The sequence below is a fragment of the Notolepis coatsorum genome (assembly GCF_963971535.1).
Source record: "Notolepis coatsorum genome assembly, chromosome: 5".
NCBI lineage: Eukaryota > Metazoa > Chordata > Actinopteri > Aulopiformes > Paralepididae > Notolepis > Notolepis coatsorum.
Window position 1 is genome coordinate 152,095,638 of NC_140169.1, and position 17,678 is coordinate 152,113,315.

Below are 17,678 nucleotides of genomic sequence, written 5' to 3' on the forward strand. Positions count from 1 at the left end.
CAAATAAGGCATTTCAAAACCCATCGGGACCCTCATCGGTCGGCTCATTCAGTCAAGCGTGCGCATAATGTAGCCAAATTCACCTTCATACGTCTTCTCAGGGGCCAATATAGGAAAGAGCTATTAGATGCTCTTAAATATGCATGAGGAATTAGCAGCGGAATGTCTGCAATAACACATCAGGTGATAACGGCGGGCAGATGCGAATAGTTTTCCGCACCAGTGGTCAAAATAATAAAGACATAAATCAAAGTTAGCATTAGTTACAGACGTAGATTAGAAGCCAGACAATGAAGAGATGGGTTTCCGCCACAGCTGAGAGATTTAACCGAAATGTAATCAACCGGGGCGAGAGGAAACAGAGTCGTCTAATGCCCATTACATTTTACTGGGCTATTACCACAGCCCTCATCAGTCCTGGTAATCGCGTTACCACGCAAGACCAACAGGATCGTTGATATAATCCTAAAAAGAAAACTTGTTATGGTTTGTAACCGACCCCAATCGCACAACACAAGACAGGTATGAGAGTAAACCAAGAACTGGGCATTTATTGAAACACACAGAAAACGGCACTGTCCCTTTAAGGGAGAACACAAATTACTGGAAAACAAGAAATGGGAAAAAGGCACAGTGCCTTTAAGAGGCGAGCTGGCTAAGGGGAAGGCTAAGGGAAACAGGACAGGGCAAGGGACAAGGGCAGGAACTGGGAGGACTAGGAGGACTGGACAGGGATGACTAGGAGGACTAGGAGGACTGGACAGGGAGGACTAGGATGACTAGGAGGACTGGACAGGGAGGACTAGGAGGACTAGAGAGGGGAAACAGGGACAGAGGCCCGCGGAGGCGGGCTGGGGACAGGGAGGACTAGAAGGACTGGACAGGGAGGACTAGGAGGACTAGAGGACTGGACAGGGAGGACTAGGAGGACTAGAGAGGGGAAAACAGGAACAGAGGCCCGCGGAGGCGGGCTGGGGACAGGGAAGACTAGGAGGACAAGAAGACTGGGATACAAGCATTAGAAGAATGTTGCTGCTCTGCAGCTTCTCCCGGGAAGGTTCGTCTGAGGAATCTGACAGTGACGTCAGAGCCGCTCTGCAGAATCCTCTCGGCAGCTCTCCGAGGTGGAAACGGGACAGAGAGGGAGAGAGAGAGCGGGTTAGCTCAGAGTACAGTTGGGAACAGAGCAGGTGACAGGAGAAGTGACTTGTCCCAAAACAGAGTAATCCAAGTGACTGAATCTTCGGTGTAAATACACACTGCGAGTAATGTCCCAACAACAATCCACGTGATAGAATCTTCGGTGCAAATACACACAGTGAGCGAAGTCCCAATTATAATCCAAGTGATAATATCTTCGGTGTGAATACACACAGTAAGCGATGTCCCAATAATAATCCAGGTGAAAATATCTTCGGTGTGAAATCACACAGTGAGCAAAGTTCAAGCAAATATTATCCCAAATGAACAATCCAAAAAGCAGGCACAGGGTGAGTGACAGTCTGAACAAAAGCAGGATCTCTTCAGTGTTTAACACACACGAAAAATGATAGGGTCAAAAGACAGTCTTGCAAAACTCACCCAGGCGCTGTGCGTAAAGAGAGCAGGATCAAACAGGGCGAGCGCGTCGCTACGGGGAACGGGTTGTCCAAGCGGAATACTGAGTGGTGCGCGGCTGTTTGGAGTACGCGCCGGTACGGAGAGCGCGTCTGGCTCGGAGAGCGCGTCTGGCTCGGAGGTCTGGATGCGCGTCAGGATGCGCGTCTGGAGTGAAGAGCGCGTCTGCTGCGCGGAGGTCTGGATGCGCGTCTGGATGCGCGTCTGGAGTGAAGAGCGCGTCTGCTGCGCGGAGGTCTGGATGCGCGTCTGGATGCGCGTCTGGAGTGAAGAGCGCGTCTGCTGCGCGGAGGTCTGGATGCGCATCTGGATGCGCGTCTGGAGTGAAGAGCGCGTCTGCTGCGCGGAGGTCTGGATGCGCGTCTGGATGCGCGTCTGGAGTGAAGAGCGCGTCTGCTGCGCGGAGGTCTGGATGCGCGTCTGGATGCGCGTCTGGAGTGAAGAGCGCATCTGCTGCGCGGAGGTCTGGATGCGCGTCTGGGCGCCTGCTGCGCGGAGGTCTGGATGCGCGTCTGGACGTCTGCTGTGCGGAGGTCTGAAGTGGAACACTGGAATACCTCCCGTGGAAGTTTAGAGAGCGCAGTCCAGTGTCTCCTTCCAGGCAAACGGCGACAGGAGGCGAAGGCTTGAGCGCATCTCACGCCGGAGATGAAAACAGCATAACAGACAGAAACCGAAACTCCCGTAGGAGCCCTTAGACAGAGAACCTCCCGAAGGAGTCTTGGTAATAGAGATATGATACGGAACGACCCGACAAGGCCAGAGGGGAAGAGCGAGGTACTTAAAGCCCAAAGGGGAACTAATTAGAATACACGTCAGGTGCGTGAAGGTAATTGATACTTGAAACTAGAAGTGTGTGTTCGGCACCAGACCAATCAAACACATAATGACAGGTAGTCCAAGGGTGTGGCTGCTGAAGAGCAAACGAACGCGAGGGCGGGGGCTAGTGAAGTGAGGAGACAGGGAATTAAAGTACAGGGAACAGGAATTAAAGGTCCAGGGAGAGGAGAACCTAACAGTACTCCCCCCTCCACGGGAGCCACCGGGCGACCCAAAAACACAGACAGAGGGGCAGGGGAAAAAACAAGGCAACAAAACAAAAAGTACTGGGCCATGCTAGCAGGGGAAGCTACAACAAAAGTGGGGCTAGCAAAGGAACAGGGCCGCTGAGGGGTAACTAGGGAAGCCGAGGGGCAACTAGAGGAGCTGAGGGGTAACCAGAGGAGCTGAGGGGTAACTAGAGGAGCTGAGGGGTAACTAGAGGAGCAGAGGGGTAACTATGAGGAGCACCGGGAAGGGGCTAGCAGAGGGAAAGGGTAGCTGCCAGGGCACAGATAGCTACAGGGCCTAAGCTAGCTGTACTGCTACATTAACAAAGAGGCTGCGCTAGCTGCCGGAGCTAGGCTAGCAGACAGGGCTGGAACAGGGGCACTGGAGAGGGGAACAGGGAAGGGGCTAGCAGAGGGAAAGGGTAGCTGCCAGGGCACTGATAGCTACAGGGCCTATGCTAGCTGTACTGCTACATTAACATAGAGGCTGCGCTAGCTGCCGGAGCTAGGCTAGCAGACAGGGCTGGAACAGGGGCACTGGAGAGGGGAACAGGGAAGGCTACACAAAAAGTGGAGGCCATGCAGAGGGACCGGGTTAGCTGCCTGGGCATGGCTAGCTACAGGGCCTATGCTAGCTGCAAGGGCTGCATTAACATAGAGGCTGTGCTAACAGCCGGGGCTAAGCTAGCAGACTGGGGCCATGCAGAGGGACTGGGTTAGCTGCCTGGGCATGGCTAGCTACAGGGCCTATGCCAGCAGCAAGGGCTGCAATAACATAGAGGCTGTGCTAGCAGCCGGGGCAAAGCTAGCAGACTGGGGCCATGCTGGTAGTAGAGGCCTAACAAGCTGCAGAGGAGCTAACGAGGCTAACAGGGAAGCAAACAGGGGAGCTAACAGGGGAGACTAACAAGCTAACAGGGGAGCTAACAGGGCTAACAGGGAAGCTAACAGGGCTAACAGGAAAGACTAACAGGCTAAACAGGGGAGCTAACAGGGGAGACTAACAAGCTAACAGGGGAGCTAACAGGGCTACTAGAGGGAACAAAAAAAAAAGGCAAACTCAACATACACCGTCTGTGCTGGCTGGGGTCGTCGATGGGTCGGGTCGTACTGTTATGGTTTGTAACCGACCCCAATCGCACAACACAAGACAGGTATGAGAGTAAGCCAAGAACTGGGCATTTATTGAAACACACAGAAAACGGCACTGTCCCTTTAAGGGAGAACACAAATTACTGGAAAACAAGAAATGGGAAAAAGGCACAGTGCCTTTAAGAGGCGAGCTGGCTAAGGGGAAGGCTAAGGGAAACAGGACAGGGCAAGGGACAAGGGCAGGAACTGGGAGGACTAGGAGGACTGGACAGGGATGACTAGGAGGACTAGGAGGACTGGACAGGGAGGACTAGGATGACTAGGAGGACTGGACAGGGAGGACTATGCTAGGCTTGAGCTGGCTAAGGGGAAGGCTAAGGGAAACAGGACAGGGCAAGGGACAAGGGCAGGAACTGGGAGGACTAGGAGGACTGGACAGGGATGACTAGGAGGACTAGGAGGACTGGACAGGGAGGACTAGGATGACTAGGAGGACTGGACAGGGAGGACTATGCTAGGCTTGAACTATGACCTCTGCCAGTGGGTCTTGGACTTCCTGACGGGCAGACCCCAGGTGGTAAGAGCCGGCAACTGCACCTCCTCATCCATCACGCTCAACATAGGGGCCCCCCAGGGCTGTGTTCTGAGCCCCCTCCTCTACTCCCTGTACACACATGACTGCGTAGCACAGCGGAACAACAACACCATCATCAAATTTGCTGATGACACAGTAGTGGTGGGCCTGATCTCTGCCAACGACGAAAGGGCCTACCTGGAAGAGGTAGAGAACCTGTCACAGTGGTGTCAGGAGAACTGCCACTCCCTGAACGTCAGCAAAACAAAAGAGATGATTGTGGACTTCAGGAGGTCGGGGGTCAAGGACTACAGCCCCCTCAGCATCGACGGGGCACCGGTTGAGAGAGTGAACAGTTTCAAGTACCTCGGAGCCCACATATCAGAGGACTTGACATGGACCACACACATTGACAGTGTTGTGAAGAAGGCACGACAACGCCTCTACTTCCTCAGGCGCCTAAGGAAGTTCCAAGTCAGTCAGAAGATCCTTAGGAACTTCTACTCATGTACAATAGAGAGCATCCTGACCGGCAACATCACCTCCTGGTTTGGGAATAGCACTGCACAAGACCGTAGCTGTAACTGAGGGGTACAATTCCCTGACTGTATTGATAAGTATGGTATCATTAAACCACTACCGCTTTATGTACTTTAACTACTGGCCATACAGTACACGATATCTAAATATGATGAACACTTTCCCACAATGAAATCGGGTCCACACAAAGGTAATAATCAAATATTTAATATATAGCAAAGGTACATATAATAGTTACTATTACATTTATGATTTGAATGCACTTGTAAGGCAAATGAGTACTCGTAGGCAAATCAACACTGAATGTCCAATCTCTGGTTACGCAGGAAGCAAGTATACAACCTGGCTCTTAGGGAATTAGATCTATGGTACTCTTAATGATATAGCAGGATATTCTGGAAGGGGTCCTCCCGGTTGTAGGCCGGTAGGGGGGGTAGGAGAGCCGTCGGTAGTAGACCGTCTGGTCAACGATATCTAGGGAGACTTCAAGTACAGAAGACAGTGCAGTAGATTCTTGATCCGCAGATGAATACACCTTGGTTCTCTTGTAGGCTGTAGCTCCACAGTGAAGAAGAAGCTAGGCGACCTCAGTCTCTCTGAGCGCCGACTCAACTTGACTCCTCTCGGGGGTAAATCCAACACTCACAGGCGTCGGCGATTATCCGCTCCACAAATCACAGTACCAAAGCAAATATATTCCAGCCGCATAGGGCTCAGCAGTCGTCGGGTAGGTAATCCAGTGTACATGTCCCTCGGTCCTCGTCTAGATCTCCTCGGAAGAAAGCGCCATGTGTGGTCGGCCCCAGCCTGGATAAGACTCTAGATAACACGAGGAAGCGTTGGAGATGCTGGTCACTTTAGAACTCTAACCGCACGATGCACCATACACGATAGACTATTATTACTTAATAGAAATACGTCGCACTCGACGGTACAGTGCCAAACTCTGACAATTCAGCTATTAATTCGCACGAGGTCTCGATGCTATTCTAAGGCCAAACAGGCCATACTACACCGCACGCGGTATCGTGGGTGAGGCTTCACGTTCTGTTACTTAGTTGGGTAGAAGGGTAAAGGACTAAGGCTCTTCTACATTTACTTGCGCCATATTTATATGCACGGTGAACAAATAGTGCCACTCTCCTTTCGGTAGCCGTATTCCTGCGCAGAGCCGGGGCTAGTAGAGACATGTCTCGTCGGTACCATTGAACTTGGCTCCAAGGGGCTTGTACCCTGGCGCCAGGTCCTTGTCGAATAAGAGAATGAACTATTATGGGCTATAGTAGGCTAAAGGTATATTCCGTGTATATGTACAAGGAATATACAAGGGATATCAAACGATATACAAATACTATTCAATATATATCCATAAATAAATATATATATTCGGTTTAATCTGATCCTTCGTAACAGCCGCCCCCTAATTAGTCCCACCTAATTAGCTAAGCAGAGACAGATTAACCGCACTGTCCACTACTCAATGTCCGCTGTGAGGGTCAGTCAGTTCACAAAGTCATGGGGTCATGGTCGTCATCGATAGTATCAGGGAGCCTCGGCAGTTCTATTAGCCTCGCCACGGGTCGGGTGTAGGTCCGCCCTTGGACGAGCACTTCAGCTGCTCGGACCTTTCCATCGGCACCGGTGATCACTTTGCTTACGCGGCCAGCCGGCCACATAGCTCGGGGTAGTGACTGGTCGATAATCATGACGACTGTTCCTTCTGTCAAATTGTCTCTCTCTTTCACCCACTTCTGGCGGGTCTGTAGGGACGGCATGTAGTGGAGTAGGAAGCTGTTCCAAAACTTGTCAGCCAGTACTTGACTGTACCTCCACATTCTTCGGCCGTTCGCTTCTTCAGGCCTGTACATTGTCTGTGGTAGCGTGGGGTCCAGCCGCCCCATCAAGAGTGTGTTGGGGGTGACTGGGTCGACATCTGCTACATCACTTGAGACGTAACCGAGGGGCTTTGAGTTCAATACTCCCTCGATCTCCGTGAGGACTGTCATTAAGACTTCTTCCGCCACGGTCTGGGCCCCAAGCACGGCGTACAGGGCTGTCTTTATAGAACGTACTTCTCGTTCCCAAGTTCCACCGAAGTGAGGTGCGTTCGGGGGATTAAACTGGAAGTCAATCTGGGATGGAGCGAGGTGGGTCTTAAGTTCTGGGCCCATAGCTTGGAAGCTCTCTCTCAGCTCTCTTTCTCCGCCTTTGAAGTTTGTCCCGTGATCAGACAATAATGTAGACGGTTTTCCTTTCCGTGATGTGAATCTGCGGAAGGCCATAAGGAATGAGTCTGTGCTCATGGTTGGGAGGAGTTCGATATGTATCGCTCTGGTGGTCATGTATTTGAATACAATACCCCACCGCTTCTCGGTTCCTCTTCCTTTCTTTATATACAGCGGGCCGAAACAGTCCATACCGGTGGAGTGAAAAGGCTTGTCGCCGAGTCGGAGGCGACAGGGAGGTAGGTCAGCCATCCGGGGTATACTGGGCTGGGCTCGCCACTTACGACAGTCTAGACAGGTTCGCTGGAAGCGCCGCACTGCTTCTCTCCCTTGCAGTATCCAATAACGACGTCTGATCTCCGCGAAGACTCTCTCTGCCCCTGCGTGGTGCACATCCTCGTCGTATTTCTTTATGATCAGCTCTGTGACCTTGTGTCGGCTGTTCAAGACTATCGGGTACTTGACGTCATCCGGTAAGTCTGGGGCTCTCCGCAGACGACCACCCACTCTGATGAGATTATGGGCGTCGCTCTCGGGGGCTAGGTGGAGCAGTCTGCTGTCTGATGGGACGGGCTTTGCTCCCTGTAGACAGGCTAGCTCATCGGGGAACGAGTCTCTCTGGGCTCGTTGTAGTAGAAGAAGTTCTGCTTCTTCGTAGTCAGCTGCTGAAATGTCAGTCGTGGGCTGAACCTCTGGGTGGTGCCACAGAAATGTCTTTAGCTGCGCACTCTGTAGGGTGAGGCAATCGTCTATGTCGGGGTCTGTGGGGACGAGTGTGTGTGTCAACCCACAGAACATAGATTTCTTGTTCTCTGCCTCCTCTTTACTCGCCTCCCGTGGGGTGGGTGTAGGCCACTCTTCTTCGGGGAGCCTGAGAAACTCTGGTCCGTCACTGTAGAGGCGTCGCTGAATACGTGCAGGTCGATCTTGCATGTCTCTGGCCTCACTGTGGGTGGGAAGTAGCTGCGGCGTATATTAACACCTGGGAGTGAGCGGAGTTCCGTCTCCCACTCTCTCCATGTGGATGCAAGGTGTTCGGGTATGGGATCGTCCCAGCCCTGGTCCTTGTCCCATAGCGCTCTTACAATCATCTTTGCCCTGGTGGTGTAAGGTAGAATACATCCCAACGGGTCATATTGTCTGGCGAGTGTTCTGTATACACTCCGTCTGGTGGTCGGTATTGCCGTCGACCTTCCCTGCTCCTTGGTCAGGGGTTTGTGTCTATAATGGAGCGAGTCTGTTTTGAAGCGCCAGACTAGTCCTAGTGTCATTTCTTGGGCTTCTCCTGGGATGGTCGCCATCCAGGTGTCGCTGCTCGCTGCCTTGTCCTCGGGGGAGAGGCTGCGCAGTACTTGCGGGTCGCTGCTGGCCCACTGCCTGAGATCAAAGCCGCCTTTGATCAGGGAGGCGCGGAGCTTGAGTAGGAGAGCCTCGGCTTCTTCTGGCGTCGAGACGCTTTGTAAACAGTTGTCCACGTAGAAACTATTTGTCACACTTTGTCGGACCTCTTCATCTGCTGCTGGGTCCTCTGCGACGTGTTTTTGTAGTGCAAACGTAGCACAGCATGGGCTGCATGTGGTTCCGAAAGGGAGGACTTCCCATTGATAGATGGCTGGGTGCTCATCTCCGATCCTCTCTCTCCATAGGAACCGCAGCAGGGGCTTGTCCTCCTCCACTAGTCTCACCTGCAGGAACATCCCTTTGATGTCGCCGCTGATAGCCACCTTGTCCTGGCGGAAGCGTAGTAGCACGCCTAGTAGAGAGGGGCCGAGTGTTGGGCCGGCCAGGAGCTCTTTATTCAGATTTTGTGATCCGATCTGGTAGCTGCAGTTAAACACAATACGATCCTTGCCGTTGTGGTGGACCTTGTGGTGCGGCACGTACCATGATTCGGTCGTCTGATCGGCCTCTTTAATGTCAATTTTCTTTATGTGTCCCGCTGTGATTAGCTTGTTAATCTCAGCGCGGTACACAGCTTCTTGAGCGGGGTCTTTGGCTAGGCGCCGCTCTGTGTTCAATAGATACCGCTCCGTCGCCTCTTTTGTGGCGTGAAAGGTGGGCATTCCCTCTCGCCTCAGGAGTGGAGTTGCGTATCTCATCACTCCGTTAACTGTGACTCTCTGTGTCCCTTGCTCGAGGAGGGTTATGGCGTAAATATCTTCCTTAGAATGAATGTCTTTCCTTTCGTTCTTAAAGGGCATTGTCTCTAGTGTCCATAGCCTCTCGACATGCTGCAGGAGTGTGGTGTCTTCTTCTGTCGCTCCGGAGTGGAGGCAGCCAGTGGCTGCTGTTCGGTTAAGAGACTTGGCGAGGGGGCCTTGTAATGTCCATCCTAGGCAGGTCTCGACTGCTGCAGGACAACCTCTGGGTCCTGTATGGACCCGGTCTATCGGGACTATGAGGTCTGCATGGTCGGAGCCTATCAGCAGGGTCGGGGTGGCACCGTCTATGAGCGGGATAGGGAGTTGACGCAGGTGCACATATTTATCCATCAGCTTGGCGATGTGGTAGGTGTACTGCGATAGTCCTATTTCTTGGCTGGTGAAAGCATTAGTAATCCTATACCGTCTCTCGGGCTGCCCGCTTGCTGCGATAGTGAAGGAGACATTCTCGCCCTTTATCGTCTTTAGATCTCTTCTTATTGTCCGAATCGTCATCTGGTTCTCGCTCCCCCGCAGCCCCAGCTGGGCCGCAGCGGACGCGAGGAGAAGGGTCTTCTCTGACCCGTCATCAAGGACGGCGTAAGTGTCCATGACCTTATCTTGGTAACTCAGTGTTATGCGGACCACCTTTAAGAGCACCTGGGCGCCGCTGCTGCTAGCGGGGTCAATGTACATAACACTTGCCTTTGTGCTGCTGGATGGTGCAGGCTTTCTTCTGTTACTGTCGTGTAGGACATCTAGGTGGGCTCCGTCACACCGACTACACCTCTTCTTGAGGCGGCACTCGGCTGCCATGTGACTGCGCGCACATCGGTAACAGCGCCTGTTGGACTTTATCCAGTGACTCACTTCTTCAGCGGTCATCTTCTTGAACAGGTCACATTGTGACAACCAGTGTTCCTTCTCGCAGTACGGGCACACCATCTTCCACTTCTCTTTCATCGAGGGGGTACTGTGGTTCTTGCTGCTCGGTACTGATTCTGATTGGTGCATGACAGTCACCGATCTTCGGCCATCGTTTGCTCTCCTAGGTCCCTCTCTGGAGCTTGGTGTGCTCCGCACGAACGTATCCAGCCGTAGGCTGCTGACTTCTCTCGCCAGGAAGTCGGCTAGGTCTAGGAGGGATGGCTCGGGACCGTTAGGATCACGGTGGTCTCTTTGCCGCCTGAAGCGCTCCTGTCGGGCGGGCGGCAGCTTCTCTAAAATCCTCTCGACGTTCGAGTTTGCGTATAGTTCGTGCATACCCTTTTCTCGTTGCGCCCCCAGCATCCCTACCAGGGATTGTACTTTGATAGACAGGTCGTCTAGTGAGCGATTGTCTGTTGCTGGGGGTAGGCGGTCAATATGCCTTATCTCTTGTATTACGTAATCCCATATACGTCCATATCTTTGGTCTAGTGCTGCTAGAGCCGCTGTGTATGGGGTAGTAGAGGTGGCATAGGCCAGCGCTATGTTGTGCGCTCTGGGCACTTTCAGGTGCTTCAATAGGATAGCATATTTGTGGCGTTCATCAGCTACATCCACCATCATTGTCTCTAAGCACATCCGTAGCTCCGTGTACTGTGCTCGGTTCTCATGGGTGAAGTCTGGAAACGTCGGTGTGCCAATGTATGACGCCGTGGATGGCTGGCACATCGGTGAGCGTTGGAAGAGAGGCCTCCTGGGCGAGTCTCCTCTTACGCCTCTCGGTGGGCTGGTACCGGCAGGGTACCATGGCCCGCTGGTCCAGGTACTATTCCTCGGGACTGGTCGTGCGTCATGCTCACCCGTGAATAGAGTCGGGGGTCTGTAGCGCAGAGCCGCGGGGGTATAGCCTGGGCTGTACTGGACCTCCAGGTCCTGTGGAGTAATGTGCTGCTGTCGGGCTTGACTCTCCTCTTCTCCCTCTTCTTCCTCTGCCAGGTCTTCTAGATCCTGTAGTCGTCTATTTAGCCTGTCCGCGGTGTCCGCCGTTCCTTCCTTGTAGCTGGGTCTCACTTGGACCGGTCGGGGAAGGAGTTCGGAGGGGGGTGTAGGCTCTCTCTGGTGGTCGGGCTCAGGGTCGCTTAATCGGTTAGGGGAGGGTGCCCTTGACCCGTGTCTTGACGAGGCCCTGGAACCCCTTGTGGAGGGAGGGGGTGTTGCCCTGGCGATCAGCTGCTCCACTAGCTGCGCTTGTAGTCTGTCGCGCTCGGCTTGTAGTCTGTCGCGCTCGGTTTCGCGCTGGATGAGAGCGATGTCGCGCTCTGCTTCTCTTTGGGCACCGGCAGCGGCGCGCTGGGCTTCGGCGGCGGCGCGCTGGGCTTCGCCGTGGTCTCTTACCATATTCTCTTCCGTCTGAAGGCGTCTCAGCTCCAGACGTATGCGCTCTTCTTCGCTCCATTGCTGCGCTTGGAGGCGTTCTCTTTCAATGGTAGAATGTTCGCGCTCGCTAAGCGTCTGTGCTTGGAGTCGATCGCGCTCCGTAGCGGCTGCTAGGCTGGCGAGGAACGCCTGTGCCAGCATCCTCTCCGCCTCGCTGGGGGAAGACGCTGGTTGAGGTGAGCCGCTCCTGGCAGTACCCGTTGGGGATGCGTTCCCCTGCGGGGAGTCCTGGAGTTCTATCTCCTCGGCGCTCTCCTCATCTTGTTCCATGCAGAGTTCCATCTCTGGAGGGTTGTCTTCCTCCCGGAGCTCTTGGGGGACTACTTCTTCGGTCTTGGCGGGGGGTAAAGTCGTGTCAGTTCCCTCCTGGTCCCCACCGTGAGCTTGGTCAGTTACATTAGAACCCACTAGGGCCTCTGTGGTCGGGGTATCCTGGTTGATAGGGTCGGACATAATTTTACTTTCTACTTTTACCGCGTTTACCGTTTGTAGAAGGCTAGGTAGTATACTGGCAGCGTAATCCTCTAAGTACTGAGGTGGCTGTCGTCTACGCTGCGGGCGTTCTACTTTAGGAGGACCGTTTCGTGGAGTGTTCATCATAGGCCATTTCAATATTAATACCACTATATTAATATTACACTAATTACCCTCCGGCTCGAAGGACCAATTGTAACTGAGGGGTACAATTCCCTGACTGTATTGATAAGTATGGTATCATTAAACCACTACCGCTTTATGTACTTTAACTACTGGCCATACAGTACACGATATCTAAATATGATGAACACTTTCCCACAATGAAATCGGGTCCACACAAAGGTAATAATCAAATATTTAATATATAGCAAAGGTACATATAATAGTTACTATTACATTTATGATTTGAATGCACTTGTAAGGCAAATGAGTACTCGTAGGCAAATCAACTCTAACCGCACGATGCACCATACACGATAGACTATTATTACTTAATAGAAATACGTTGCACTCGACGGTACAGTGCCAAACTCTGACAATTCAGCTATTAATTCGCACGAGGTCTCGATGCTATTCTAAGGCCAAACAGGCCATACTACACCGCACGCGGTATCGTGGGTGAGGCTTCACGTTCTGTTACTTAGTTGGGTAGAAGGGTAAAGGACTAAGGCTCTTCTACATTTACTTGCGCCATATTTATATGCACGGTGAACAAATAGTGCCACTCTCCTTTCGGTAGCCGTATTCCTGCGCAGAGCCGGGGCTAGTAGAGACATGTCTCGTCGGTACCATTGAACTTGGCTCCAAGGGGCTTGTCCCCTGGCGCCAGGTCCTTGTCCAATAAGAGAATGAACTATTATGGGCTATAGTAGGCTAAAGGGATATTCCATGTATATGTACAAGGAATATACAAGGGATATCAAACGATATACAAATACTATTCAATATATATCCATAAATAAATATATATATTCGGTTTAATCTGATCCTTCGTAACAGTAGCAGACTACAAAGAGTGACACGTTCAGCCGAACGCACAATTGGAGGGGGGCTTCCCACCCTCCAGAACATTTACAACAAGCGGTGCAAGGGGAACGCTAAGAGAATTATTAAGGACTCGAGCCACCCGAACAACTGCCTCTTTGAACTGCTGCGGTCAGGCAAGCGATACCGGAGTCTTAAGGCGAGCACAGAAAGACTCAGAAGAAGCTTCTATCCCCAGGCCATCAGGCTGCTAAACGAACAATAATCACTATGCAACAACCATCAAATGCACACAGCACACACACCCACACGCACACACTCACTCAAACAAACAACACACTGCAGCACCCACTCTCCACACTTTAGATCACACAAACACACTTACACTTTATATTTATTGATAAAGGATTTGCACTACAACTCGTACACCTACTGTGAATTGTACCTAAATTGCACCTCGTCCCATTTCTCCATTTCTGCCTTGCACTATATAGTATTGTATATTAGTACACTGCACAGTATTGTATATTGTATGGTAACTACGTCTATTCTGCATCGAACATTGTACATATGTCTAAACTGAACACTGTGACCTCATTTTTTTTACTTCTAATTTTACTATGTTATTTTATTTCATACTTATCTTGTCTTGCACAGTCTCTGGAGCGCAACAGTAAGAAGCATTTTGTATAAAAGTATTCTGTACTTCTGTATGACAACTATTAAAGAAACTTGAACTTGAAACTAGGAGGACTAGAGAGGGGAAACAGGGACAGAGGCCCGCGGAGGCGGGCTGGGGACAGGGAGGACTAGGAGGACTAGAAGGACTGGACAGGGAGGACTAGGAGGACTAGAGGACTGGACAGGGAGGACTAGGAGGACTAGAGAGGGGAAAACAGGAACAGAGGCCCACGGAGGCGGGCTGGGGACAGGGAAGACTAGGAGGACAAGAAGACTGGGATACAAGCATTAGAAGAATGTTGCTGCTCTGCAGCTTCTCCCGGGAAGGTTCGTCTGAGGAATCTGACAGTGACGTCAGAGCCGCTCTGCAGAATACTCTCGGCAGCTCTCCGAGGTGGAAACGGGACAGAGAGGGAGAGAGAGAGCGGGTTAGCTCAGAGTACAGTTGGGAACAGAGCAGGTGACAGGAGAAGTGACTTGTCCCAAAACAGAGTAATCCAAGTGACTGAATCTTCGGTGTAAATACACACTGCGAGTAATGTCCCAACAACAATCCACGTGATAGAATCTTCGGTGCAAATACACACAGTGAGCGAAGTCCCAATTATAATCCAAGTGATAATATCTTCGGTGTGAATACACACAGTAAGCGATGTCCCAATAATAATCCAGGTGAAAATATCTTCGGTGTGAAATCACACAGTGAGCAAAGTTCAAGCAAATATTATCCCAAATGAACAATCCAAAAAGCAGGCACAGGGTGAGTGACAGTCTGAACAAAAGCAGGATCTCTTCAGTGTTTAACACACACGAAAAATGATAGGGTCAAAAGACAGTCTTGCAAAACTCACCCAGGTGCTGTGCGTAAAGAGAGCAGGATCAAACAGGGCGAGCGCGTCGCTACGGGGAACGGGTTGTCCAAGCGGAATACTGAGTGGTGCGCGGCTGTTTGGAGTACGCGCCGGTACGGAGAGCGCGTCTGGCTCGGAGGTCTGGATGCGCGTCAGGATGCGCGTCTGGAGTGAAGAGCGCGTCTGCTGCGCGGAGGTCTGGATGCGCGTCTGGATGCGCGTCTGGAGTGAAGAGCGCGTCTGCAGGTCTGGATGCGCGTCTGGATGCGCATCTGGAGTGAAGAGCGCGTCTGCTGCGCGGAGGTCTGGATGCGCGTCTGGATGCGCGTCTGGAGTGAAGAGCGCATCTGCTGCGCAGAGGTCTGGATGCGCGTCTGGATGCGCGTCTGGAGTGAAGAGCGCGTCTGCTGCGCGGAGGTCTGGATGCGCGTCTGGATGCGCGTCTGGAGTGAAGAGCGCGTCTGCTGCGCGGAGGTCTGGATGCGCATCTGGGCGTCTGCTGCGCGGAGGTCTGGATGCGCGTCTGGACGTCTGCTGCGCGGAGGTCTGAAGTGGAACACTGGAATACCTCCTGTGGAAGTTTAGAGAGCGCAGTCCAGTGTCTCCTTCCAGGCAAACGGCGACAGGAGGCGAAGGCTTGAGCGCATCTCACGCCGGAGATGAAAACAGCATAACAGACAGAAACCGAAACTCCCGTAGGAGCCCTTAGACAGAGAACCTCCCGAAGGAGTCTTGGTAATAGAGATATGATACGGAACGACCCGACAAGGCCAGAGGGGAAGAGCGAGGTACTTAAAGCCCAAAGGGGAACTAATTAGAATACACGTCAGGTGCGTGAAGGTAATTGATACTTGAAACTAGAAGTGTGTGTTCGGCACCAGACCAATCAAACACATAATGACAGGTAGTCCAAGGGTGTGGCTGCTGAAGAGCAAACGAACGCGAGGGCGGGGGCTAGTGAAGTGAGGAGACAGGGAATTAAAGTACAGGGAACAGGAATTAAAGGTCCAGGGAGAGGAGAACCTCACAAAACTTCTACCATCTCCACCAAAGCAGGTTTATTATAGATGATCCTACGCCGGGGTTTCATAAACAACTGTTATTATTAGTAATTAGGGGTTTGTTCTTTTGGAAAATGAGCATGATTAAATTGAATGGTGTGTGATTTAACACCGTTGTTCGTCTGAAGTAGCTACTGGAGGCGCCGTGCTCCCTTTATTAAACGCTGTGTTTATTTACTATAAAATCCCTAAATATAGCTTTTATAGCGAACTGAGAGGTTATGGTGCCAAGGCAATTACTCTGGGGCTCTGCAGTCTTTATAGTTCAATCTTTGTTTGGCTTTTACACGAATGCCTTTGTTAAAGGGCAATGTCACCGTTTTTAAGAATCGACGTGTTATTCCTGCGCCCCAGGACAGTTACAATAAAGATTTGTGAGCATGCAGCATTGCTAACTATCTAAAGCTGTATGATAGCATGTACAACAGTGCTGTATAGACAGCATATTTACATTTATATATTTATATTATTACATATATATACCCATTATTTGTCTGAATATACCTGCATATAATCCCTCAAATACTTGCTTGTACACCTGCACATAACCCTTTGCTCTGTATGATAGCATGTACTATAATGCTGTATATACCATATATATATATTTATTCTCACCGCATATAGTCCCTTACTATATCTATATCTGTACATATCCTACTCTTACTAGTTACGCTGCTGGTCAGTAGTAGTCATACTGTCTCTATTTACACAATACAACTCTGTACATATACATCTGATTAGCACTGTTACTCATTAGTACTCATTTATATGTATTATACCCAGTTTAATCACCTGTACATTGTATATTGCTGTTGCACTTTACTGTTACATTTGCACTCTGGTTGGATGCCAGATATACCTACATACTATTTATTTCTACATCCTCTCTATTCCTACATCCTCTTTATTCCTACATCCTATTTATTTCTACCTACTCTTTTTTTGTATCCACTTTTTCTCCTCCTATTTTTCTGTATTTTCCTCCCATCCCAATTTAGTCGTTATGCCAATTCCCCCCTCCCCTTCCTGGTCATTGCGTGCATGTGCCCCCCACTGGTCGGTCTAGGGAGCCCTGAAGTCTATCACATGCTTCCTCCGATACATAGGAGACAGCCAGCAGCCTCTTTTCACCTGACAGCGCGGACTCTCATTGGTGAAGTGTAACGCGTGGGAGGTCACACTACCATCACCATTTCCCTCCCTCGCTGTGCAGGCGCTTCTGACCGACAAGTAGGAGTCGCTGTTTACAACGACCAGATTACCACCCCACCGGCTTCCCTCCCGCTGACACCGCCAATTGTGCCAGTATGACGGCCGGCCCAAGCCAGAGGCACCGCTGACAGCCGGATTCGATACCAGTGTCTCTGCGGTGGTAGTAGACAGACGCTTAGTCTGCTGTGCTACCCGGCCGCCATTTCTACCTACTCTTTATTCCTACATCCCCTTTGAATTGATTTAATTGAAAGTGAAAGTGAAAGTGACTCGGTCCACACGTCTCACGTCTCCCCCAGCGTCCAGCTGCAGTGCTCACCTCGAGACTCAATCTCTCGTATGCACATGTCCACCACCATGGGCCTGGCTGCGTTGTGAGCTTGCACCAGGGTTGTGAGGTCGCAGCTGTAGACTTTACGGACGTGTTTCAGGTCTGGCTTGCAGTCGTTGGCCACCATGTTGGAACACTGTTTATGGACGTTCAGACCACAATCTGTGGAGAGAGAGAGAGAGGTGGTTCAGAGAGGAGTGAGTGAGTAAGTAAGTAAATCCAGAGCCTATAACACTAATGCATCTGTACCCAGGGGAGGAAATTAGGCCACTTTACTGGCCAAATGCTAGTATTTTTTACGTTTGGCTGGTAAAAAAAATCAGATACCCGCCAGTTGGCTGGTAAGCCAAAAAGTTAGTTTCCTCCCCTGCTGGCGAGTATACAAAAAGATAAAACATTCTGCAATCACTGCACTGGCAAACGGTGCGCGTCTTCTGAGTGTTCGCTTTAGTTGACAGTGCCACGAGAGCACTGCACAA

The 17,678-nt window shown here is 51.2% G+C and overlaps 1 protein-coding gene across 1 annotated transcript in view; it reads right to left on the minus strand.

The window, feature by feature from the left end:
* Positions 1–17,678, minus strand: part of chn1 (chimerin 1) — a gene marked incomplete at both ends in the record, with an annotated part of 54,240 nt that overhangs the window by 13,362 nt on the left and 23,200 nt on the right. The window contains one exon of the mRNA XM_084314337.1: positions 17,188–17,361. Coding sequence (XP_084170463.1) covers positions 17,188–17,361 — 174 coding nt within the window. The remainder of the gene's footprint in view (positions 1–17,187; positions 17,362–17,678) is intronic.